This window comes from Schistocerca gregaria, chromosome X, assembly GCF_023897955.1.
Source record: "Schistocerca gregaria isolate iqSchGreg1 chromosome X, iqSchGreg1.2, whole genome shotgun sequence".
Lineage (NCBI taxonomy): Eukaryota > Metazoa > Arthropoda > Insecta > Orthoptera > Acrididae > Schistocerca > Schistocerca gregaria.
Genome location: NC_064931.1, coordinates 567696384 through 567722835, shown reverse-complemented (window position 1 = coordinate 567722835; position 26452 = coordinate 567696384). Strand labels below are relative to the sequence as shown.

Sequence of the window (26452 nt, the reverse complement as noted above, 5' to 3'; positions counted from 1 at the left end):
AATGAAAAATCTTGGTTTCAGATAAAGCACATTTTAAACGGAGTTTGAAAGACTTTTTGGTAGGCAACTCCTTTTACTCTATAGATGAATAGCTTAACAGGGACTATTAGACCAGCTTAACCAAAAATGTCTGTTAGATTTCAGTTCTGACAGCACTTGGTCACAATAGTCAAGATCAGGTTTTTTGTATATGATAAGATTATTAAAAGTGCATAACCATGTTTCATTCTGACAGTTTACTGATTCTGTAAATATTACCAGTTCCAGTGTACTGTAATGTATTCACATAGCATACTTCATGGATAGTGTTAAGTTCTTAGGTATTGCTATAGATAGTAAACGGACTTGGGAGCCACATATTAAATACATTAGTGCAAGGCTGTCTAGAGTGGTGTGTTTGTTAAGGAATTTAAAAAACGATGTACCTGCGACCTATGTAAGATTGGCTCACACCTTCAGGACATTTTGGTATTTCAGAAGAAAGTAATTCGAATTACAACAAACAGTGATAAACTGGCCCACTGCAAACCACTGTTTATCGACTTAAAAATATTAACTGTTATAAACATGTATATTTACACTGCCCTACGGCATATAAAGAGCAACTTATCAGAATACCAGCATAGAAGAGATGTACACTCTCATGGCACCAGAAATAGTAGCCATCTTGACATACCTTATTACAGGTTATCCAAGTCACTGAACAGCCACGAAGTGGAAGATGTTTAACAAACTGCCACTAGAATGGGTAGAAGCTCCATTTGATTTATTTAAAGATAAATTATTCACTTGGTTAGCTGCAAATCCTTGTTACTCACTTCAGAAATTTTGTGATTGTAAAATTTCATAGTGGTACCGGTTTGCGGAGTTCAGCATAACTTCTTTAACTGAGTCACCAACAGTGACATATTGATCTTCAACCCATGTATATATGCTGTATAACTTGTATTTATATAACTTGACTTTATCAATTGCTGTAATAGCTAAACGACAATAAAATTTCATACAATTCAGTTCAATCTCCTGGAAAATGACTAGGGATGTGAGTATTATATTCAAATGTTCTATGTTTTTTTATCTAATACGTTCTGACATATTCCACACCCATAGCAATCATCTAATTTTTGGGTCTATGGAATGAAAACTGAAACTAATCTGAATCTAATCTAATCCAAGCAAATAACTGAGAGATGACAGTTGGTTCACAAGTTGTGGCACCACTTCCTCATCAATATTCCACAACCAGGATAGTGCATAGCTTTTCAGCATGAAAAATTGTCATGTATTATGTTTTCCTTTTTTAAAATTTTGTAATTGTATACAATCACTGTTAAGAAGCACCAACCAAACTGATAAAACTGGAACAGAAGCCCTTCAGTTTTATATACACCAGCAGTAAGAATGTGTCAGTCTTTAATTTTGTGACACTTCAGTCATTGGAAGTACAAAATGCCAGTGACCCAACTATAAATTTAAAAGGGGTTCAGCTTTCAATACATACAAAATATCTACATGCTGGATGCCACATACACATGTAATTCTAAAGACTATGTCATACGAGTTGATCAGAAGACTTTGGAAAGCTGTTTATTCAGAGCAGAAGATATGCAGTAATTGTGTACTGACTCAAAACATGACATAACATTAATAACATCTAAAGCTCCTCCACCTACAGTGATGTGATGCAGACATCATCATTCATGGCTTAAAACTCAGATACTTTTGTTTTATGGATATAAGTGACAAATGAAACTGCAGTTCTTATATTTGTAAGCTAGACACATATACATGAATTACAATCACACAAGCCACCAAACTAGCATGATATCAAAAGGTAGCACAATGCTACTTTACAATTTACAAACAGGAGGTCTCCTGTTTGTACTTTAGAGGACACTGTTGTTAAAGGAAATGTTATTTCTGTAAATAGAAAAAAATATTTAAAGAATGAAACCTATATATCTGAGATGAATTCTATTTCAGCAAATCCCACAGAAAACTTATTAAGATTCTAATTTTTTGAATGAAAATGTCTTGTAATAAATGGTGTTATTATTTAAGGAAGAAAGATTTAGAAATCTATACCTGTAGTTTTTGCAAACTTCAATGAAGTTCATGTGTATAGATCAGTCCTCAGAAAATTATTTAAAATGTAAAAATAAGTGTAATAAAGTTAGTTATATCTTCATATACATGTAAAATTTTCAAGAAGTGCTAAGTAAACATTTTGTATTTCTAGCCTATCTGCGTTTCTTATTTTAACTACAAATCATAATTTAATAATTTAATTTTACCCATTTGGGAAATAAATATACCCCCTGTTCACAAATTATCCTTGTGTTCACCAACACTGGATTTACATACACTTGAAGATAATTGTGGAAAGTATAACATACATTACTGTTCCATCTTATAGTATTTTCAGAGCTTACTCGACATACGATTGAGATTATTGCTGTATTAACTCTATAACAATTTTGATGTACAACATTGTAGCCATGTAATCTTCCAGATGAAAAGTGGAACTTCTGTAGTTTTCAGTAATTGACTAATAATAATAAATAACTTAGTAAGGTGAAGAGTTTTATAGAATTCATTAGCTTACTGAATGTATTTATGTTTATAATTCTTGAAATTAAATTTTGTCACACAGCTGTATACCAAGTTTCTTTGGGTGACAGGAATCATGAATATGAAGTGTGTGACTGCTTGAAAATGCATAAATTCTAAAATGAAAATAACTTGTTTGCAGATGAGGTTCGTGCAGGTCCATATCGACAACTATTTCATCCAGAGCAGCTTATTACTGGAAAGGAAGATGCAGCAAACAACTATGCAAGGGGGCATTATACAATTGGAAAGGAATTTGTTGATATTGTTTTAGACCGTGTAAGAAAACTTGCTGATCAGTGTACAGGTCTTCAGGGATTTCTCATTTTCCATTCATTTGGTGGAGGCACAGGATCTGGTTTTACATCACTTTTAATGGAAAGACTGTCTGTTGATTATGGGAAGAAGAGTAAACTGGAGTTTGCTATTTACCCTGCCCCTCAGGTATGACATTCACAATATTATATGTGTGTGTATCCTAAACTATTGGATCCATTTCAACCAAGTTTGGCAAACATATTACTTATTGTCTGGAAAGAAGTTCTATGTGGTAAAAACTATCTAGCTCCCTTAGGTATCGGCTCAGAGTTAAGAGATATGGTTATACCTGACATCTAGGCTACCCTGCACAACTGGTGTATTGTGCAAATAGTATCTGAATGTGTTTCAGAGTGTGTGCATGCAAATGGGCATGGTCAAGCAGAGAGAGGGGGGAAGAGGAGGTGGATAGTGAGCACGGGGGAGGATGAGATGGACAGATAGAAGTGCGAGCAGGAGATGGACAGAGGGAGGGAGGAGAAGTGAGTGGAAGGAGAGACAGAGAGGGGGAGGAAGAGGAAACACGCACAGAGAGTGGGAGAATTAGATGGACAGAGAGAACAGGGAATTGGGGAAGGTGTAGAAGACACATGGGAATGTAGAGGGGTAACTTTCAGGTGGAAACAGAAGAAAGTGTGAGGAGGCATGTGGAAGGGGGATAGGCTCTGAGGTGGAAGAGTGACAGTGTGTGTGGAGGCTGGTGGAAGAGGGACAGGTTGTGAGATGACAGGGGCAACAGGTATATATTGTGAGGGAGCAGTTTCAAGAGGGGAGAGAAAAGTAGTTCATTTTCTGTTCCTTTCTAATAGAAGACTCTTTGATTCATAAAGTGTCTTTGAGACTGAGTCAGTTTTATTATGAACACAAAAGCTACTGTTCTAAGATAATGTGACTTTCACTATCACATGACAACCATAATACTGAACACATAACATCCAACAGACTACTGTACATCTTGGTGTTAATATCTGCAATTATTCAGATACCATCAGGAGATACACGCGAACACAAACTTGTCTATTTAGTTTCTAATTCACACATCATTTTATGCAAATGTCAGCAGAGAAGCTTCAGAGACATGAAACAAATGAAAGACTATAATAATGGTACTAAGCTGCTGCTATAATTTTTCTGTGTTTTTCAGTTACTAATTATCAATAATGACAGAAAATATATACATGTCAATTTTTTTTAATGGGGACAAAATATTATCCCTGAGAGAAAAGGAGAAAAAAAATCATATGGACATACACCCACAAACATGAGCCAAGGGAGTTACACCCACTTGAAGGAAAAGATAAAAGATTTTTGGTAGTGTAGATTATAGTGATTAAAAGCACACTTGAGACCACACCAGGCAAATTGGAACAGTCAGTATGTACTAGTGTTTTAGCTACACACTGAAGAGGACAGTGAGATGGAGCATCACAATATCATAGTCACACTACCCTTCATACCACAAAAGGCATATCTTCCAGCCAGGGAGACAGGGTCACCCGCAGGAAGTGCACAGATATCTCATGTGACAGGCATTTTAGAAGAGCAACTGGTCCCTCAAATCAGTCGCCAATAAACCCGTATCACTCACTAAGGCTAAACTGGTGCTATAGTTCTCTGCCACCATAGCTAGGGGATTTTCTGTAGCCTACTGGCACATGTTGTGAAAGTTAATGATACTGCCCTCATAGAGGTAGCTTTGTATATGGTTAGAATGGATGACAGAAATCTCAGCACAATGGTGGCTTGTGGGATGGGCCAGTGATGGAATTCAAGCCCAGCATGTTTTATAAGTGATACTGACAACTGCAGTTGTCTTACACAACATTTCACTTGGTCATCTGGCTTACCTCAAGCTGATGGGCCACCTGCCTGGTGCTGATACCAGGGTGTGGTAAAAGAACTTTTACATCCATCTTCAAGTGGGTGTACTTTCCTTGGAACACATTTCCTTCTGTATGTATATATGACTTGTTATCAGGGATCATTTCCTGTAATTGGTCCCCATTTAGTAAAAGTGTGCCGTATAATGTTAATCACATGAACCTGTTTCAACAGATGTAAGCTTACAATGATTGTAGGTGAATACATTGCCTGAGGTACAGAAATACCATCTTTTTCAACAAATAAATATTTAGCAAATAAATTGTGGATCCACAATCCTAATGAAGTACACATGTTTCCATTTGTGTCACAAGTCACTGGTCATGGACAGTTAGTTACTTGTGTGCTCCAGGGTTCGTAATTGTTACCTGTTGCTGTGATACAAAAAGAGTCAGTTTTAATAACAGTACATCTTCTCAACAAAAAATACGGCAGCATGCCATTTACATGATTCCTTTCTTTTGTGTGCATACAGTAGCTTATGATTAAGTATGTTCATTTTCATTGTCATTGACTTACACACACACACACACAAAATTTGGAAATTTGTGGTAAGTTCTATGAGACCAAACTGCTGTGGTCATCAGTCCCTAGGCTTACACACTACTTAATCTAACTAAAACTAACTTACGCTAAATAAAACACACACACTCATACTCAAGGGAGGACTCAAATCTCTCTCAGGTTCTCTTTAAGCCTGCCTTTGGCAGCCAGAGGCAGTAGTCACATGTGAATTGTGTGTGTGTGTGTGTGTGTGTGTGTGTGTGTGTGTGTGTGTGTGTGTGTGTGTGTGTGTGTCTATATATACATGGTATACAGGGTGGTCAGTTGATTGTGACTGGGCCCAAATAACTCATGAAATAAGCGTCAAATGAAAAAACTACAAAGAACTTGTCTAGCTTGAAGAGGGAAACCAGATGGCACTGTGGTTGGCCCGCTAGATGACACTGCCATAGGTCAAACGGATATCAACTGTTTTTTTTTTTTTAATAAAAAGTCCCATTTTTATTATATATTCGTTTAGTACATAAAAAAATATGAATGTTTTAGTTGGACCACTTTCTTCGCTTTGTGATAGATGGCGTTGTAATAGTCACAAACATATGGCTCACAATTTTAGACAAACAGTTGGCTACTGGTATGTTTTTTAAATGAAAATACAGAATGTAGGTACATTTGAACATTTTAGTTTGGTTGTTCCAATGTGATACATGTAACTTTGTGAACTTATCATTTCTGAGAACACATGCTGTTACAGCATGATTACCTGTAAATATCACATTAATGCAACAAATGCTCAAACTGATGTCTGTCAACTTCAATGCATAATACGTGTAACAACAGTGAGTAGTTCGCCTTCCGTAATGTTTGCACGTGCATTGACAATGCACTGACACATGTTGTTAGGCATTGTCGGTGGATCACAATAGCAAATATCCTTCAACTTTTGCCACAGAAAGAAATCTGGGGACGTCAGATCCGGTGAACGTGTGGGCCATGATATGGTGCTTTGACAAGCAATCCACCTGTCATGAAATATGCTATTCCATACCTCTTTAACCGCACGCAAGCTATGTGCCAGACATCGATCATGTCGGAAGTACATTGCCATTCTGTCATGCAGTGAAACATCTTGAAGTAGCATCAATAGAACATTATGTAGGAAATCAGCATACATTGCACCATTTAGATTGCCATCGATAAAATGGGGGCCAATTATCCTTCGTCCCATAACGTTGCACCATACATTAACCCGCCAAGGTCACTGATGTTTCACTTGTCGCAGCCACCATGGATTTCCATTGCTCAATAGTGCATATTATGCCGGTTTACATTACCGCTTTTGGTGAATGACGCTTTGTCACAAAATAAAATGCGTGCAAAAAAATCTGTTATCATCCATAATTTCTCTTGTGCCCAGTGCCAGAACTGTACATGACATTCAAAGTCATCGCCATGCAATTTCTGGTGCATAGAAATATGATAAGTGTGCAATTGATGTTGATGTAGCATTCTCAACACCGACGTTTTGAGATTCTCTATTCTTGCACAGTTTGTCTCCTACTGATGTGTGGATTAGCTGCAACAGCAGCTAAAACATCTACTAGGGCATCATCATTTGTTGCAGGTCATGGTTGACATTTCACATGTGGGTGAACACTTCCTGTTTTCTTAAATAATGTAACTATCCAGCGAACAGTCCGAACACTTGGATGATGTCATCCAGGATACCGAACAGCATACATAGCACACGCCCGCTGGGCATTTTGATCACAATAGCCATACATCAACACGATATCAACCTTTTCTGCAATTGGTAAACAGTCCATTTTAACACAGGTACTTTATCATGAAGCAAATACTGTCCGCACTGGCGGAATGTTACGCGATGTCATGTACTTATACGTTTGTGACTATTACAGCGCCATCTATCACAAAGCAAGAAAAGTGTTCGAACTAAAAAATTCATATTTCTTTATGTACTAGAAGAATATGTAATAAAAATTAGGGGTTCCTATCGATAAAAAAAAAAAAAAAAAACACAGATGATATCCGTTTGACCTATGGCAGTGCCATGTAGTGGGGCAACCATAGTGCCATCTGGTTTCCACCTTCAAGCTAGACAAGTTTCGTTGAGATATTTGGCCCAGTCACTATCAATGGACCACCCTGTGTGTGTGTGTGTGTGTGTGTGTGTGTGTGTGTGTGTGTGTTGTCTAACTCTGGAGAAGGTCTTTTGGCTGAAAGATTACTTGTTTAGTGTTTAGAAGTCCTTTTAGTGTGCCTGTCTGTGACTCATTTCCATTAGATGGTGACTAACAGTCCATTCTTTTCATAATATTATGATTATTCCATCCTGGATTTTCCATTGTTTCATTTCACTGCTTTCTGTGTCACACCAATACTGTGTTATGGATAGTGTATATGCTTCCTCCTCTAGTATTATATGTATGAATGTTATAATTTTTTAACAAACCTCACAATGTACTGTAAGACTATTGTCAGAATGCTCAACTGTTTACAAGAGGTTCCAGACTGAACACCACACATTATCCTTACAATATGCTTTTATGCAACACAATCATTTTTTCTCACTACTGAGATATTGTAAAATATGATGCCATAAGACATTACTGAATGAAAACAGGAAAAGTAAGTAAACCTTTCTACATTTTCATCTCCAGAATCTGATGTTGTATGTAATGAAAAAGTTGCAGAGCTAAGACATTTAAAATCCATACCATAACACGTGATTTCCAGTTCATGTTATAAATATAAACACAAAATAATTTGGAATTGTATGACTTGGTTTTTTTAAAATTCAGTGAGAGACCATTTGCAGAGAAGTTATAAATTTACACACATAGCTAGACAGTTTATTCTGTCATAAACTAAGTCTTCATGCTGTTAAATTTTTCTGTTGAGGAGTTTTGTATTATGCCATATTATTGTTGAAAAGATCACTTATACCTACTTTTCTTTGTCCCCCCCACTCACACACATGTATTCAGGATCAAGCATGTTATGGGAATTTCCTCATTGTGGACATTATGTTCACATTTTCTCCTGTTTGTCTCCACATTCATCATTTCCCCTTATGGATGGCTCAAGAGGACTACCACAATTGCCACCTACTTATGCACCATTTAAAATCTAGTCTTTGTGTATTAACATCTTAATGTTCATGTGTTGTCTATCTGAAACTGACATGTGATTAAAAGCCAGAATTCACTAGAAATGCAGAGAATCATTGGAACAAAAATGAAATAAATGCAGATTATAAACCTTTTATTTTTGAGTTTATAATAAAGTATTGCAGCATTATAGTGAAACATGCTTTTTGTTTCAGGTTTCAACAGCTGTTGTGGAGCCGTATAACTCTATTCTTACAACACACACAACTTTAGAACATTCTGATTGTGCATTTATGTGTGACAATGAAGCCATTTTTGATATTTGCCGACGGAATTTGGACATAGAGCGGCCTACATACACAAATCTGAATCGGCTTATTGGTCAAATTGTATCATCAATTACAGCCTCTCTGAGGTTTGATGGTGCCTTGAATGTGGATCTGACTGAATTCCAGACAAATTTAGTTCCATATCCTCGAATCCACTTCCCTTTGGTGACATATGCTCCAGTAGTATCAGCAGAGAAAGCTTATCATGAACAATTGTCTGTTGCAGAAATAACAAATTCATGTTTTGAGCCTGCAAATCAGATGGTTAAATGTGATCCACGTAATGGAAAATACATGGCTTGCTGTATGCTCTATAGAGGTGATGTTGTTCCCAAAGATGTTAATGCTGCTATTGCAACCATCAAAACAAAACGGTCCATTCAGTTTGTTGACTGGTGTCCAACAGGATTTAAAGTTGGAATCAATTATCAGCCACCAACTGTAGTCCCAGGTGGAGATCTTGCTAAAGTCCAGCGTGCTGTCTGCATGCTGTCAAACACAACAGCAATAGCTGAAGCATGGGCACGTCTAGATCACAAATTTGATTTGATGTATGCTAAGAGAGCTTTTGTACATTGGTATGTAGGAGAGGGTATGGAGGAAGGTGAATTTGCTGAAGCACGAGAGGATTTAGCTGCCCTGGAGAAGGACTACGAGGAAGTAGGATTGGATTCAGTTGAAGTTGAAGAAGGCCTTGAAGAGTACTGATGTTATTCCATAATCACGTGAATTTTCTTAAAACATACTCTCTACTTAAATAGGTACCAGTAATATGCTATTTATGAACCATTCTGTAACTTATTGTTTCATGCAGTATTACATTTACATTGAAATAAATTTTTTTGCACTCCATTTCCTGTTATTATTTTATTCATTTTTTAAATCCGAGATAAAAACTTATTAATTGCAAACACTATTTTTACTAATATCTGTTATCTGCAACCTAACAATACAACATACAAATAATGAATTTAATACAAGTTACCAAACTTCTCAGAGAGAATTTTTTATAGCATCCATACAACTGGAGTCAGACATTAGATATTATACTTACTTGTATTACCAGCCAGAGACAGTGGTCATGTGTGTGTGTGTGTGTGTGTGTGTGTGTGTGTGTGTGTTGTCTACTTAAGAAGAAGACCTTTTGACTGAAAGCTTACTTGTTTAACAGTCTTTTTGAACAGTCTTTTTGTTGTGCTTGTCGGAGAATGAACATCTCTACAATATTGTGAGTGGCAATCTATCCTTCTCATAATATTGTCATTGTCATGGATATTTTTCATTGTTTGATTATACGTTTACTAAGAATGACATACTAGCATGCTTCTTTGCCTGATATACAAGCCCTGCTCTTTTATTCTTTCAAATTCCCTAAGAGTTTTTCTGCATATTTGACAGACTGACCTGAACAAAAAGTGCCACAACAATGTTCAGTTGATTGTAAAGTAATATATTCACAGTAAAAAGCATTTGACTGTGGCTAAGACATTTCCTCCATATACTTTTAATGAGGAATGCTATTTCAGCCAGTTTAGCCAGGTATGAGAACTTCTTCATTGTATCTTTTATTCATTGTTAATTTATACCATAGGTCCTTAGAGCAATGAGGTCATCCAGAATGTGTCTAGATTATTATTAAACATATTTCCTTGTACATCAGTTGAACATTATGGAATGAGTGCCCTTGGAATTGCTGTGGACCAAACATAGATTTTTATTCATAGTGAATGTCATTCTTATACATGGCATCATGAATCTGGGCATCTGTTTTACTATCAAAGAGTTAGAGTTTTTTGTTGAGGGGGACAAGAATTCCCCTGGAAAATAATTACATAAGATACCAAAACAAGCAAAAAAACAAAATAGGCTGCCTTTATTACTGTCTATCAAATTGAGAAAGTGCAAGAGGCATCTTTTGGTAGACTGGAAATTTGAATTGTGTGCTGGTTCTGCTGGCTGAAACATTGTTGAAAAAAGACAAACTTTCTTGGCACAATTTCTCAACTGGGAAACAGTTATAATTTCCCAGAAAATTTTGTTGCATTTTATTCTGTAAGAAATGTAAGAGATAAATTATGGAAGCAAACTGCTTAGTCTTAGTTAAGCCATTCTCCTCCACAACCTGTCTTCCAGAAATATTAGGTCATCAACTTATACACAAGAGTTTCTGCAAAGTCTGGAAGAGTAGTAAAAGGTGCCAGATTGAACCTTTGAGTCGGGTTATTGGGAATTCTAAGATGACTCATTTCATATGAGTATGCCATGTAGAAGTCAAAAGGATGTATTTGAATCCCATGTGAATATACAGATATAACTTTTCACTACAGATTCATTCAGGGAAAATTATGTATGTTGTAATAATCATGAATATATAATTTTACAGACATTTCCTTAGTTAAAACATGTACAAATACATTTCTAAATAATTAATGGAAAATCTCATATAAAGATGTGAAACAAATACTAACAAAGAGATAGAGGGGCTGGCCAGTGCTTACCTCAGCTCAGTACAGCCGATAGATAGACACACACACACACACAAACACACACACACACACACACACACACACACACACACACACACACACACACACACACACACACACACAAAAAAAATTCCTAGTTGTCCAACAACCATGCCTCCATCCTTGCTACCCTCCCTGTTTTCCTTTCCCTGTTGCTTCCTAACCTGGGTTGTGAGTAACTAAATCCACTTTCCCTTTTTCCCTTTCTTTCCCCTCTCTCCTCCCTGATGAAGGAACATTTATTCCGAAAGCTAAGAACTTCAATTTTCGGCTGGTTTTTGTGTATCTATTGGCTGTACTGAGCTGAGGTAAGTACTGGCCAGCTCCTCTATCTCTTTGTTACAAATACATTTCCACAGAGATGAATGTGCAATAAAATCTAGTGAGGTGGTGCAGTGGTTAGTGCACTGGACTTGCATTCAGGAGGATGACAGTTCAATCCTGTGTCTGGCCATCCTGACTGAGGCTTTCCATGATTTCCCTAAATTGCTTCAGGCAAATGCCGGGGTGGTACCTTTGAAAGGGCATTCCGAACTTCTTTCCCCATCCTTCTCTAATCCAATGGGACCAATGACATCGCTGTTTGGTCTCTTCCCCACACAACCCAACCAAACCCAATAAAATGGAAACATATTTTAATTTGAAAGCCATTCATACATGAACATACATTTTTCAAGAGGCAGTCAAGTGAAACTGAGAAAGATGGAAAAAAGTAAGTAAATTGTGTATTATTTCAAAATTAATTGCCATAGCTGTTAGTATATTTATCCCACTGTGATACACAATGGTTAGTGCTTCCTAAAAAAAAAAAATATTTGTGGTTGTCTATTGAAGCATAAATGTACCCTGTCATGCATGTCTTTGATTAAACAAATCAATAATCACACATGTCTTTCTTCAGGTCTTCAAAAACATGGAAATAACAGGGGCAGATATCAGGACTATATGGAGGATGGGTAAGGGCTTCCAAGTAGAACTACTGCAACATAACCAAAACAACAGCCTTATCCTTTTCCTCTGACTGCAAGGACCTGTTGCTCACTGACTTTCTGAAAAACAGCAACAGAATTAAAGCACAGTGGCATGTAAGCAGTATGGAAAAATTACAGGGTGCCATCAAGTTGAAATGCCCAGGAATATTGATGCATTGCATCATTTTCCTCCATGGTAAGCAGTCACTATAAAGAAACTTCTAAAGAAACAGAGATTACTGCACAATAGGTATAAAACAGTGTATAGGGCTATAGACAGAAAGATGCAGAATGAAACACATTTGGCTGTCAAGAGAGCAATGCATTATGCCTTCAATGACTTCCCCAGCAGAATAGTGTCAAATGATATTTCACAAAACCCAAAGAAATTTTGGTCATATGTACACACTGCTAGTGGCACCAAAGTTAGTGGCCAGTCTCTAGTGAATGAGACAGGAACAAAAATTGAGGGTAGCAATGCAAAAGCTGGAATGACTAACTCTATTTTCAAATGCTCCTTTATGAAGGAAATTTGAATTTAATTCTCATACCACTGAAAAGATGAGTGAAATAAGTATTAGTCTCAGTGGTGTTGAGAAACAGTTAAATTGTTGAAATTGAACATAGCTCCAGGTCCTGGTGAACCCTATCAGATTCTATATAGAATCTGTGGCTGAGTTAACCCCTCTTCTAGATATAATCTATCATAGATCCCTCAAGCAAAAATCCATTCCCAGTGGTTGGAACAAAGCACAGGTCACACCTGTTTACAAGAAGTTTAGAAGAACTGATATACAAAACTACAGTCCATTATGCTTGATGGCAGTTTATTGTAGAACCTTAGAACATATTCTAAGTTCATACATATTGGGATACCTTGAAGAGATTGACTACCTCCTTGCCAGCCAGCATTGATTCTGAAAACACTGATCATGTGAAATCCAACTTGCAGTTTTGTCACGTGACATACTGGAGCCTTTGGCTCAAGACGATCAGGTAGATTCAGTATTTCTTGATTTCGAAAAATCAGTTGACTCAGTACAATATCTATGCTTACTGACAAAAGTATGATCATGTGGGATATCAAGCTAAATTTGTGTTTGGATTGAGGATTTTTTTTGTAGGGCGGACGCTCCATATTACCTGGAATGGAGAGTCATAGTCAGGCGTAGAAGTAACTTCAGATGTGCGTCAGGGAAGTGTGTTGAAACCCCTGCTGTTCATGTTGTATATTAATGACCTTTCAGATGATATTAATAGTAATATCAGAGTTTTTGCAGATGATGCAGTTATCTATAATAAACTACTCTCTGAGAGACGATGTATAAATATTCAGTCAGATCTTGATGAGTTTTCAAAGTCAAAGACTGTCAGATTGCTTTAAATATTCAGAAATGTAAAATTGTGCATTTCACACACAAAAAATACGTAGCATCCTATGACTATAATACCAATGAGTCACAGCTGGAATTGGCCCACTCACACAAATACCTGGGTGTAACGCTTTGTGGGGGTATGAAATGGAATGATCATGTAGACTCAGTTGTGGGTAGAGCAGGTGGTAGACTCAAATTAGTTGGTAAAATATTGGGGAAGTGCAATCAGTCTGCAAAGGAGATTACTTACAATTCACTTATGTGACTGGTTCTAGAATATTGCTCAAGTGTGTGAAATTCATACCAAATAGGACTAACAGGGGCTATTGAATGCATACAGAGAAGGACAGCATGAATGGTCACAGCTTGTCTGATCCATGGCAAAGTGTCACAGAAGTGCTGGAGGAAACGAGCTGAAAGGCTCTTGAAAATAGATAGAAACTATCCTGAGAAATTATGTCGACAAAGTTTCAGGAACTGGCTTTAAATGATAACACTAGGAAAATATTACAACCCCCAATATATCACTCACATAGGGATCGTGAGGATAAGATTACAATAATTACTGCATGCACAGAAGCATTCGAACAATCATTCTTTCCATGAACCATACGTAAATGGAACAGTAAGAAACCCTAATAACTGGTACAATAGGACATACCCTCTGCCATGCACCTTACAGTGGTTTGCTGAGTATAGATGTAGGTGTAGATGTAGGTTCTGTTGCACGATAATGCCCACCCACATGTTGCCGAGGTTGTTTCAACTGTGCTGCAAAAGTTCATTGGGAAGCCTTTAGACATCTTCCATACAGTCCAGATCTCTCCCACTGTGATTACCATATTTTTGGAGCCATAAGGAAAGACATTCATGGCCATCAATTTACTTTGGAGAAAGAGGTGCACACATGCATATATTCATGATTCTATAGGTAACCACAAACATTTTTGCAAGAAGGCATTGAGCATCCTCTTTCACAGTGGGATAAATGTATTAACAATTATGACCAGAATGAAATTTTCACTCTGCAGCAGAGTGTGCACTGACATGAAACTTCTGCCAGATTAAAACTGTGTGCCGTACCGAGACTCAAATCAGGTCCTGAGTTCGAGTCTCAGTCCGGCACACAGTTTTAATCTGCCAGAAAGTTTCAACAACTATGATAATTATTTTTGAAATACTAAACAGTTTACTTTTTCCATCTGTCTAGTTTTCATTTTTCTGTCCTTATATCAATGTAGATCCAGTAGGAAGATTACCAGATGCTTAGCTCCTTTGTTCAAAGTCAGTATTTCGTAAGTTGCCTAAGTGTAACACAGTTACTGTAGCTAGGATTCTTTGAATTCATTTTATATAGCCAACAGTTTTCTTTTTTACACAATTTTCTATACAGCAATATGCAACAAAATTCAATATCTCCAGTTTTGCCTGTTTTATTCCTTTATTGGACTCTTCTTAATTCAAAGACTAATTAAATTTAGCAGACACTTGAACTTACAGATTATTACTGAATTTTAATTGTGTCATTTCTGCTGGTTTCCTTCCAATTTTCTTGAAGCTATTCTGGTAAAAACATGCACATTATAACGTTTATTGGGAGACCATAAAACAGGCATGGTAGCTGTGAAAAAATCATGAGCAACAGTAGCAAAGAATCTATTGTAAGGTCTAATTAGTGTGCTGAAATTTTCAGTAGCTAATGAAATGCCACAGTATGGTAAAGAGATGTTGCAGCCTGTGAAGTGAATAGAGTATTTCAGTAGAAAGTTGGATGTGACAATTCAAACACATTTTGTACTACAATCTAAGAGATGTTGTTATGCGACACAAATTCTCTAGCTGTCAGATGCAAGGTGTAAGAAAAAATCAATTATGAAAGGTGTGTTCAACAAAGTAGTACAGGAGATCCATACATACATATCTCATGTACATTTCTGAAATCTTTCTTGACAAAAAGTTCCCACTAAAATAACAATTTGTCATTGGTAAAGATATTACACCTATAGGAACTGGGGTCAAGTACATGTAAGGCCTACACTTCTAGTGTTAAATCCAAGTAATGTGGTTTCTGATGTGTAAGGGACCTATTTAGAAAAAAATGGTGGCTATGACACTTTTTGAATGTTGTATGCTTATATCAAGAATACCAGTAATATCAAGCAGAGTCATAGCAATGAATGTTCAAGAGTATTCAAGTTTATTATGTGACCTGTTGAGTGTATGTGTCTGTACAACAGAAAAGTCAGTTCTTTTCATTCCATGAGAGTGTTCACAGTGTCAAGGTAATTGTATTTCCCATGTTCTTAATAAATAATTTTAATATGGTACAATCTGTGGTTGTTAACTGAAAATTATTATTTGATAAAGTAGTGATTTGTGAAATTGGATATGGCTGACATTAAGAAATGGGTGTTTGATGGAGAGGACTATGAGAAATGGAAAAGGTGAACAGAAATGTATTTGAAGATTAAGAAATGATATATCAAGAGCAAAAATGAGCATTCACGAGCAAGGCAGGATTCGAACTTGCGACCGTAGCAGTCGCACGGTTTCAGACTGTAGCACCTAGAACCGCTCAGCCACCCTGTCCGGCTGGCCATAACTGTTAATAAACAAAATTTTTGATAGTAAGTTGAGAGTAACTCCTGGAGTCTTCATAAACAATCACTCCACAGCCCTCGAGTAACAGTGTGGTGTGCTGTTTCAGATTTTGGTGTCTGGAGTCCCTACTTCTTCAAAGAATACGGTCAAGTCATAACAGAGACATCTGCTCAACATTGTTACATGCTTTAAAATTTTATGTAACTGAAATTGGATGAATTATTGCACGTCCATGACAAGGACAACATCTGATTCCAGTGAGACGGTGCTAAAGACCATACAACATTTTTTCAACGGAAATTCTAAGACAAATATTTCTTGATCTGTTTATCTCTTTGGAAGGTGATGTTGGGTGCCCCCCTAGATCATCTGATTTAATCCCATGTGATTTTTTGTTCTCTGGGGTTACATCAAGGAAAAAGTGTAACACACCCTCCCAAATTATAAATGGATTGAAGATTACCATCACCAAATAAATTAATGCTATTTCCCAGAATATGATTCCCAGAGTCATGGACAACTTCTGGAATAGGCACCACCAGTGTGTGGACAATGGAGGTGTGTATTTGCAAGATATCATTTTCAGAATCGTGTAAATTAAAACAGCATTTTATATTCTTTCAAATAATAAAATAATTTTCATTCTATCTTGCTTTTTTTATTACACACCTTTCTGAAACTGGTAAATTCAGTATGACTCACCCTGTATATCGTCTGAAAAGGAAATTTACTGAATGAAGGTCCTTGATGTGACATTCATCAACACCATTTTATAAAGAGGCATCTGGTAATTGAAAGAACTTAAGATTCAGCTGTAAAATTTTATCAGTATCAGGGATGCCTCTTTACAAATATATCTTATGTAACACCTGAAATGGTCAAAAAGATTGGCCTTCAACCATTTCTTTACTGTTAGCGAAATCCACCAAATAAAAATCCCTTTGCATGAATTTCTGACATATATCTGTTAATAATATTCATTAACAAGATAAATACATTTATGTTTAGACTGTGAACATCCTCATGGAGCCTTACACATTTATTTTATTTTATTTACACGTCAAGTTCTGTAGGACCAGATTGAGGAGCAAACCTCCGAGGTCATGGAACATGTCAGCACATGAAATTACAACATAAAAGTAATAGCAGATAAAAATAAATGTTTATGAACCCAAAAATATCAGTCCATAAGTTTAAGTAACAATATAACAGGAATCAGCTTAATTTTTCAAGGAACTCCTCGACAGAATAGAAGGAGTGACCCACAACGAAACTCTTCAATTTCAATTTGAAAGTGCATGGATTACTGCTAAGATTTTTTAATTCAAGTGGTAGTTATTGAATATTAATACAGTAGTATACTGTATACCTTTCTGCTCAAGTCTTAAGGAAGTCCGATCCAAATGCAGGTTTGATTTCTGCCAAGTATTAACTGAGTGAAGGCTGCTTATTCTTGGGAATAAACTAACATTGTTAACAATAAATGACACTGAGGAATATATATATATTGTGAGGCTAATGTCTAAATAGCGACTTGCGAACAGGGGTCGACAAGAAGTTAGTGAACTGGCACTACTTTTCGCCCGAACTGCCTGTTTCTGGGCCAAAAATATCCCTTTAGAATAGGAAGAGTTACCCCAAAATATAATGCCATACAACATAAGAGAACAAAAGCAAAGTAGAGTAATTTTCATGTTGAACGATCACTCAATTCAGATACCGTTTGAATAGTAAAAATGACAGCATTAAGTCTTTCAACAAGATCCTGAATGTTGGCTTTCCACGACAGTTTACTATCTATCTGAATACCTAAAAATTTTAACTGTTTAGCTTCACTAGTCATATGCTCATTCTGTGAAATTAAAACGTCAGGTTTTGTTGAGTTGTGTGTTAGAAACTGTAAAAACTGAGTCTTACAGTGATTCAGTGTTAGTTTATTTTTTACAGACCATGAACTTAGGTCATGAACTGTACTATTTCAAACTGAGTCAATGTTGCACACAACATCCTTCACTACCAAGCTAGTGTCATCAGAAAACAGAAATATTTTAGAATTATCTGTGATACTAGAGGGCATATCATTTATGTAAATAATGAACAGGAGTGGCCCCAACACTGATCCCTGGGCACTCCCCACTTGACCACACCCCATTGAGATCCCACAGCACAGCCATTCTCAACATTGTGAATAATGACCTTTTGCTGCCTGTTGCTAAAGTAAGAGGTGAACCAATTATGAGCTATTCCCCATATTCCTTAATGGTCCAACTTCTGGAGCAATATTTTTTGATCAACACAATCAAATGCCTTAGTTAAATCAAAACATATGCCTAGCATTCAGAACCTTTTGTTTAACCCATCCAGTACCTCACAGAGAGAATATAGCATTTTCAGTTGTTAAACAACTTCTAAAGCCGAACTGTACATTTGGTAGCAAATTGTGTGATATAAAATGGTCAATTATCCTTACATACACAGCCTTTTCAATAACCTTAGCAAACACTGATGGCATAGAAATCGATCTAAAATTATCTTTATTATCCCTTTCTCCCTTTTTATAAAGCGGCTTTACTACTGAGTGCTTTAATCAATCAGGAAACTGACCATCCCTAAAGGAAAAATTACAAATACAGCTAAATACAGGGCTAACATGTGCAGCACAGTACTTTAATATTTTTCTGGGCACTCCATCATAACCATGAGAGTCCTTAGTCTTCAGTGATTTAATTATTGACTAAATCTCTCCCTTGTCTGTATCACAGAGGAGTATTTCAGACATCAATCTTGGAAAGGCATTTGCCAAGAAAGTTATATGATTCCTTGTAGAAATTAAATTTTCATTTAATTCACCAGCAATGCTCAGAAAATGATTGTTAAATACTGTACATATATCTGATTTATCAGTAACATAAATATTATTACTACGAACTGACTTTATACCATCGACCTTATGCTGCTGACCAGACACTTCCTTCATAACTGACCACATGGTTGTAATTTTATCCTGTGAATTAGTTATTCTATTTGCATAATTCATACACTTTGCCTTCCTAATAACATTTATAAGCACCTACAATACTGTTTGCAATGGGCTACTGTAGCTTGATTGTGACTACTTCTAGCACTTTGATACAATCCCCGTGTTGTTCTACATGATATCCTTATCCCACTAGTCAGCCACTCAGGCTGCCTATTACTGCTAGTATCCCATTTAGAATGTTCTAATGGAAAGCAACTCTCAAAGACCATGAGAAAAGTGTTAAGGAAAACATTATATATATCATCTATGTTATTAGCGCTATAAATACCCTGCCACTCTTGTTCCTCGACAAGGTTTAAAAAGCTCTCTATTGCTGTTGGATTAACTTTCCTACATAATTTGTAATTAAATGTGTAAAGCCTTTTAGTGTCAAAAATTGTGCATCATTGTGTGAAAGGCCATTCACTCTTTTACGAACAGAATGCCCATCTAGTAATGAAGAATGAAAAAATATATTCTCTATGGCTCTGCTACTGTTCCCCTGAACCCTAGTTGGAAAAAAAACAGTCTGCATCTATTTAACATAGTCTGCATCTATTTAACAGCCAACATTCTTCTTTCTGTTAGATTTTGCAGCTGACCTGGGCCTCCTAACTGCTGATGACTGGTGCATGTTCCCTACATCTACAACTAGACAAGGCTCCTCTCCACTCAACTCTGACAGTTGGTCAAATCTTTTGCATATACACAAAGTGTAACTGTCTGAATACCTCCTCTTACCAGCTCCTTCTTGTCAACTGCCAGTTGCCATTCTCCACCACCCTTCACCCTCCTTAACCTATGTAGTTCCTTCTTTGCACATTGTAACTGCACCAGAAGGGCACAGATCTTATGCTCCTGCTCCTTTACCAACTTTTTTATGCTACAGATTCTGCATTCCCAGGGATCGTATGCTCCTGCTCCTCTATCAACTTTTTTCTACTACAGATTACACTGAACATTTCTCAGAAGTTTACAAATTTATCAGCTAAATTGTTTTCTGAATCTACTTTACAAATATATGAATATACACATTCATACTTTAAAAATGTCTATAATTCCATTCATATAATATTCAGTCAAAAAAGGTAGCATAATTTGAGACACTTTGAAACTTTAGGAAAGTTACCATACTTGGCAATATTGCCTTTGTGTACTTTAATAGACTTGTAAGACTTTACTTAAAGAATAATCAAAATACCTGGATTGTCTTAATCTCAGTGAGAGCTTTTTACAAACTAAGCGAAAGTATTAGATTTTGCAACACTTCCTTTTTTCTCAGATTTTCAAAATATTACATTTTCAAATAATCTAACTACATAAACTGACATGGGATTACAATTTAAATAATTACCCACGAAATCTGCACTACAAGAGAATCTAAGAGATCAAAATTTTCAATCCTTCCATAAGTTAAATTCAAACCTTTGGCTTGATACAAATATTTCAGTATGCACAAAGCATATTTAAAGTGAATATCATTGTAAACATTTTTAAATCTACTCATATAGTTTATACTGTAACTTATCTCACCCTGTGTTTCTCAGCCAGAATTTCAATGTGACTTTCCTGAAAAAGAGTCATTACATTCTTGGCCCAGTTATAGTTAATATTAATCTGAAGATAATTCTTTACCTTACCTAAGTCTTTCATTTGAAATTACTTGGTAACAGAGTCTTTACTTTTACAACAAATAGCAAGTCATGAACAAACACAATTATATAAACCACATAATTAGCAGTTATCAAGATGTGTAGGCAATAATCACCTTTATTTCTTTTATTATCTAGAATTTTTAAAACTCGCCCAGACAATAATACCATGCTCAAGGACTCTCTCAAACCACAAAGCACCTTAACTAGATTACAAACCCTATCTGTTCAAATCTTGTATCCTTGAGGTTGCTATAAATAAATTTCATGAGGAAACTTTACCACTTGCTCACACGGATGTGTGTGATGTCCTTAGGTTAGTTAAGTTTAAGTGGTTCTAAGTGCTAGGGGACTGATAACCTCAGAAGTTAAGTTGCATAGTGCTCAGAGCCATTTGAACCATTTAGTTCTGGCCAGGTGAAAATGGGCTGCATCCCTATGGATCAACAGCAGTATGAGGGATACTCTGCAGAATGTCATGTCACAAACCTGTTCATGTTTCAAGGTCTCTTTGACTTAACTCTTTCACTATTTGCATCTTGTATGAGTGCAGTTTAATGTCTCTATGCAGGGGTCTTTTGACACTATTGGCAGACAATTCAAGAGGAGTGGCACAGTTATGAACAGAATGCTTGGGGGATTATTGATCTGAAACATGCACTCTATTAATGTCACCAACTTTGATTCCATATGGAACCACTGGAAACATATTGCACAACGATAGTAAATTATTAGAAGCAAGGATAGGAATTCCAATTGTTTTTTTATTAGTCTTGCATATCCAGATCTCAGTTATAAATAGCTAACTGCAGTGCATTTGAGTGAGTTATAATCAACAACAAACTGCCAGCAGTATATGTAACCATACGACTGTACTAGTGTACAGGGAAAATGAGTTTCCCTCTCCTGTACTCCAGTAAGGTCATATGTTGACATGTACTGCAGGGAGTTTGTTGGATCACTACTCACTCAAATGCACTGAAATGGCTATTTATTGTTGAAATCTGGATACTCAAGTATAATAAGAAACCAATGTGATTGTGACTGATTGCTGTGTTCCTATCCTTCCTCTATCCATGCTTCTCAGTGATGCTGACATGCTAATACAGCCTGATTGTTTACTTCCCACCGCAGAGAAGATCACTCTAAAATTAGATTATCAGTTCCTAATTGGTGGTCAAATAAGAATGAGGTCATAACAACCAAGAGCAAAATCTATACAAAGCGCACATCATGTTTTGATCACAGATCTGCCACTTTGAATCATGTTTTCCAACACAGATGCTTGATGTTGTTCTGACAAAGCCATTACATGCACTGAAAAATGCATTTTATGGGGTGTTTAACGAAGCCATTCGTACTTTCTACCCCCTCCTCCATTTGGGCAGTGACCTTATGAATTCAGAAAGTTTAATATGACTCACCCTGTACAATGATATGTTGCAGCAATATGTTTTTAACATTGTTTTCTCATATGGTGAAAATACTTCCATACCAAAGCAATATGTTAATTTGGGTTTCCAGTTATACAATGAAATTAGGAAAAGTGATAAAAATGAAACACCATGTATATTCAGATTATTGAAAGCCTTATATTGTTATTTTTGTTCATGACATCTTATTTATTGGCTTTGTACTTAAAAGTTTTGTCAGAGATACATTTATGATCTTTTGTTTTACTTTTATTATCACAATTTCATTCAGTTGAAACCACAAACATTCAAGTAAAAGAAGCATAACAGACACTGCCATTCCTGTTGCAAGAACAGTAAATATTGGTGTAGCTGCTACCATATTCACACTGGAGAAGGTGTTTTCCTCAATTTCTTTCTGATGTGATTGCATCCTTTCTATTCTGTTGTAAACACCACCTGTCTGCATCATGCTGATACTGTAAAAGAGTCATTTTACATAATACGTGAACGTGTAATCAAACAACAGGTTATGACAGTCATGTATAAAATTAACATTTCATTTCTGGTGTAACTGCAGCATATTCAGTGTTTAGTTACCTGTGATAATAATTTCACATGATTTTCAGCTTATTAAAAATACTCAACTCTAAGAATATTTATTTATGTGCCTATTTCAATTGATTTAGCTCAACACAGTATTTGGTTCACATAAAAACGAACAATATGACTCACATGCACAGTTAATTAGTCAATCTGTACATACATAATGTGATTTGGCATGACCCAAATAAAAATATTCAAGCTATGATCTCATCAACAGATAAATACACACATCAGAAAAATTTTGCATCACCTCGGTTTGGAGAGTTCCAGAACCTGAACAGAAAATTAGAATAGAGATCAACATAAACTTCATTTCTGCCCTTTTTATTGCTCATGAAAACCACACATTGCATGTTGCCCACCAAACAGCGAGATCTTCAGATGTGGTGGTCCACATTGCTGTATACACCAATACCTCTAACATCTAGTAGCATGTCCTCTTGCATTTATGCATGCATTTATTCGTCATGGCATACCATCCACAAGTTCATCAAGGCACTGTTGGTTCAGATTGTCCCACTTCTCAGTGGAGATTTGGCGTAGATCACTCAGAGTGGTTCGTGGGTCATGTCATTCATAAGCAGCCTTTTTCAATTTATCCCAGGCATGTTCGATAGGTTTCATGTCTTGAGAACATGCTGGCCACTTCAGTCAAGCGATGTCAAGGATGACATTCACGTATCATACAGTCATTATGGCACCTTCCATGACCACCACCAGCGTACGTCGACCCTACATAACACCACCCCAAAACAGCTGGGAATCTCCACCTTGCTGCACTCGCTGGACAGTGTGTCTAAGGCGTTCAGCCTACCGGATTCCCTCCAAACACATCTCCAATAATTGTCTGGTTGAAGGCATATGTGACACTCACTGGTGATGACAATGTGATGTCAGTCCTGAGCAGTCCATTAGGCATGTTGCTGGGCCCATCCATACTGCATTGCATGGTGTTGTGGTTGCAAAGGTGGAGCTTGGGAGTGAAACTGCGCATCATGCAGCCTACTGGGCACAGTTTGGGTCATAACATGACGTCTTGTGGCTGCACGAAAAGCATTATTCAACATGGCGACATTGCTGCCATGGTTCCTCCAAAACATAATCCGTAGGTAAGAGTCATCCAATGCAGTAGCAGCCCATAGGTGGCCTGGGCAAGGCATGTAATCGACAGTTCCTATCTCTCTGTATCTCCACAAAGTCTGAACAGCATCGCTTTGGTTCACTCCATGATGCCTGGACACTTCCCTTGCTGGCACAAAGCAACGACATGGATGTGGTCAAGCTGCAGTATTGACCATCTAGTCATGGTTGAACTACAGACAACGTGAGCTGTGTACCTCCTTCCTGGAGGAATGATTGGAACTGATCGGCTGTTAGAACCCTCCATCTAATAGGTATGGCTCATGCATGGTTGTTTACATCTTTGGGTGGGGTAGTGAGAATTCTGAAGTCAAAGGGACTTTGTCTATGATACAATATACACAGTCGACATCCATCTTCAGGAGTTCTGGAAACCAGGGTGATGCAAAACTTTTCTTGTTGTATGTAGGTCTAACTAGAGAATGAACACTGAATGAACTGATGCAGTCAAAAAATACTGTGCTGTCAAACTAGATGTCTGTTCCATTTACATCCGTGCAGCTACCATGACTTCAGCAATAATAGGTTTATCTAATCACTCAGCAAGTTATAAAAACTGTCCTTAAAAAACAAAATATAGGTCTCTGTCCTCATCTCTTTCAATAAATGCTTTATCCCTAAGAACTCTATTTTGTACAGGTCTTTAAATTCTTTTTATGTTAATGAGAGACTTGCCACTTTTTTAATGTAAGTGTTATTTCTCATATGGGTTACTATTTTAATGAAGATATCTCAGAAATAATTGTGGAGCTGAAAAACTGGAAGTTCACTGTAAAAGAATGGATAACAGAAGTACAACTTGAGGACCACAGTTCTCGTAACATCCAGGTGTAAAAAGAAATGATTAAATACTTCTGATTCTCACAACAACTGATGATTGATTGATAATAGTGAAATAGACTGGTTGATAATAGTGAAAGGCAATATCTCTACTTACCACTGCGAATGAAATTATCCAGCACTGTGAATTACATTATATGGGGATATCTAAACCATCTACATGTTATATCTGTCATACTGATACACAAGATGGAAAGAAGGAGAAGAGAATTATGAGTTGTCACTGATATGGTCATTAGAAATCGAGCGCAAGCTCAGAAAGGACACTGATGCAAAAGAAATATGGCAGCACTATTTCAAAAGAAATTATCTCTGTACTTGTCTTAATTCACAGATGTTAACTCTGGTAACTATGCAGGCAATTTTGTGTTTTCCAAATGATAGATCCAATCATCCCCAAATGTACCATTGAGAAGGTTTGTAATTATGTGTGCAATATGGGTGGGACATCTATCGTGTTGGTACGACATGGAAAATCCATTGCATTGGTACCACACAGATTGCCTTAGGTTGTGTCTGTATTTTTTATATGTTGTGGTGACCAGTGAGACATAACATTACTTGGCCAAGTATTTGTAAACCACTCAAAAAGCATTTTTCACTGACTACATATCTGAGAAATGATGAATTCCTAGATTTAAATGGAGTAGGGAAATACAGAACAAATGTTATAAAAAAAACTAAAATAACCTTACTGTGAAGTAAAAACAAAACAAAGAGCCAAAATAAAGGACGCTGTTTGAAAGTGCACAGCTTTGCACATCTGTGAATTTAAAATCTGCTGCTGGGTAACATGTAATACCAGTTGCTCTATTCTGTGCATTGTGACATCCTTGGACCCTATTTGTATACCATTCACATGATGGTTGAGAATTGCTGCTCATGTTCATCCTAGTATCTTCCATCGGGTCTCCCGAGGTGATTCAGTGTTTTAGGAAGACTCCTGTAAACATGGACAAAACATTTCAATTGGTCACAACTATGCTTAGTTGGTTTCATGTCAGCAGGTACCATAGTCCATTCCATTCAGCTGAGTGAGCAGCATATGTTCCACATGGATAAAATAGTTCATGATGTGGACAACATTTTCATTATCTTGAAAGTTGGCAATATGCAGACATGTTGACAGTAGGGCTCATTAATAAATCAGAATGATGTTCTGATATTGTACAGCTCTCAAATTAGCCTTTATAGTGATGAAGTCACATCTGTGTATGATAACAGTGCAAAGTGTAATTTACCCACAGTCGTGCTGACCCCAAGGGTCTGCATGCTTGAGATGCATGTAGGTACCTGACTGTCTCCACATTCTTCTATGATGATCATTTGGCATCAGCAAAATTTTTCACTCATCAGTGAAGAGGACCTGACATCACTGATTCAGGCTCCATTCAAAGGTCTCCTAAATCCATTTTCTTTGTGGCACGTGGAGTTGGGGGATTCAACTGTCATTCATAATGAATGCCTACACACCAGACTGATCATATGGATATGACTGTGTACTGCTTGGGTCAACACAGCCCTACCAGTTGCAATT

The 26452-nt window shown here is 36.8% G+C and overlaps 1 protein-coding gene across 1 annotated transcript in view; it reads left to right on the top strand.

The window, feature by feature from the left end:
• LOC126298844 (tubulin alpha-1 chain-like) overlaps positions 1-9625 on the top strand; it is a 42678-nt gene extending 33053 nt beyond the window's left edge. The window contains exons 3-4 of the mRNA XM_049990330.1: positions 2753-3054; positions 8660-9625. Coding sequence (XP_049846287.1) covers positions 2753-3054; positions 8660-9481 — 1124 coding nt within the window. The 3' untranslated portion in view covers positions 9482-9625. The remainder of the gene's footprint in view (positions 1-2752; positions 3055-8659) is intronic.
• The last annotated feature ends 16827 nt before the right edge of the window (positions 9626-26452 follow it).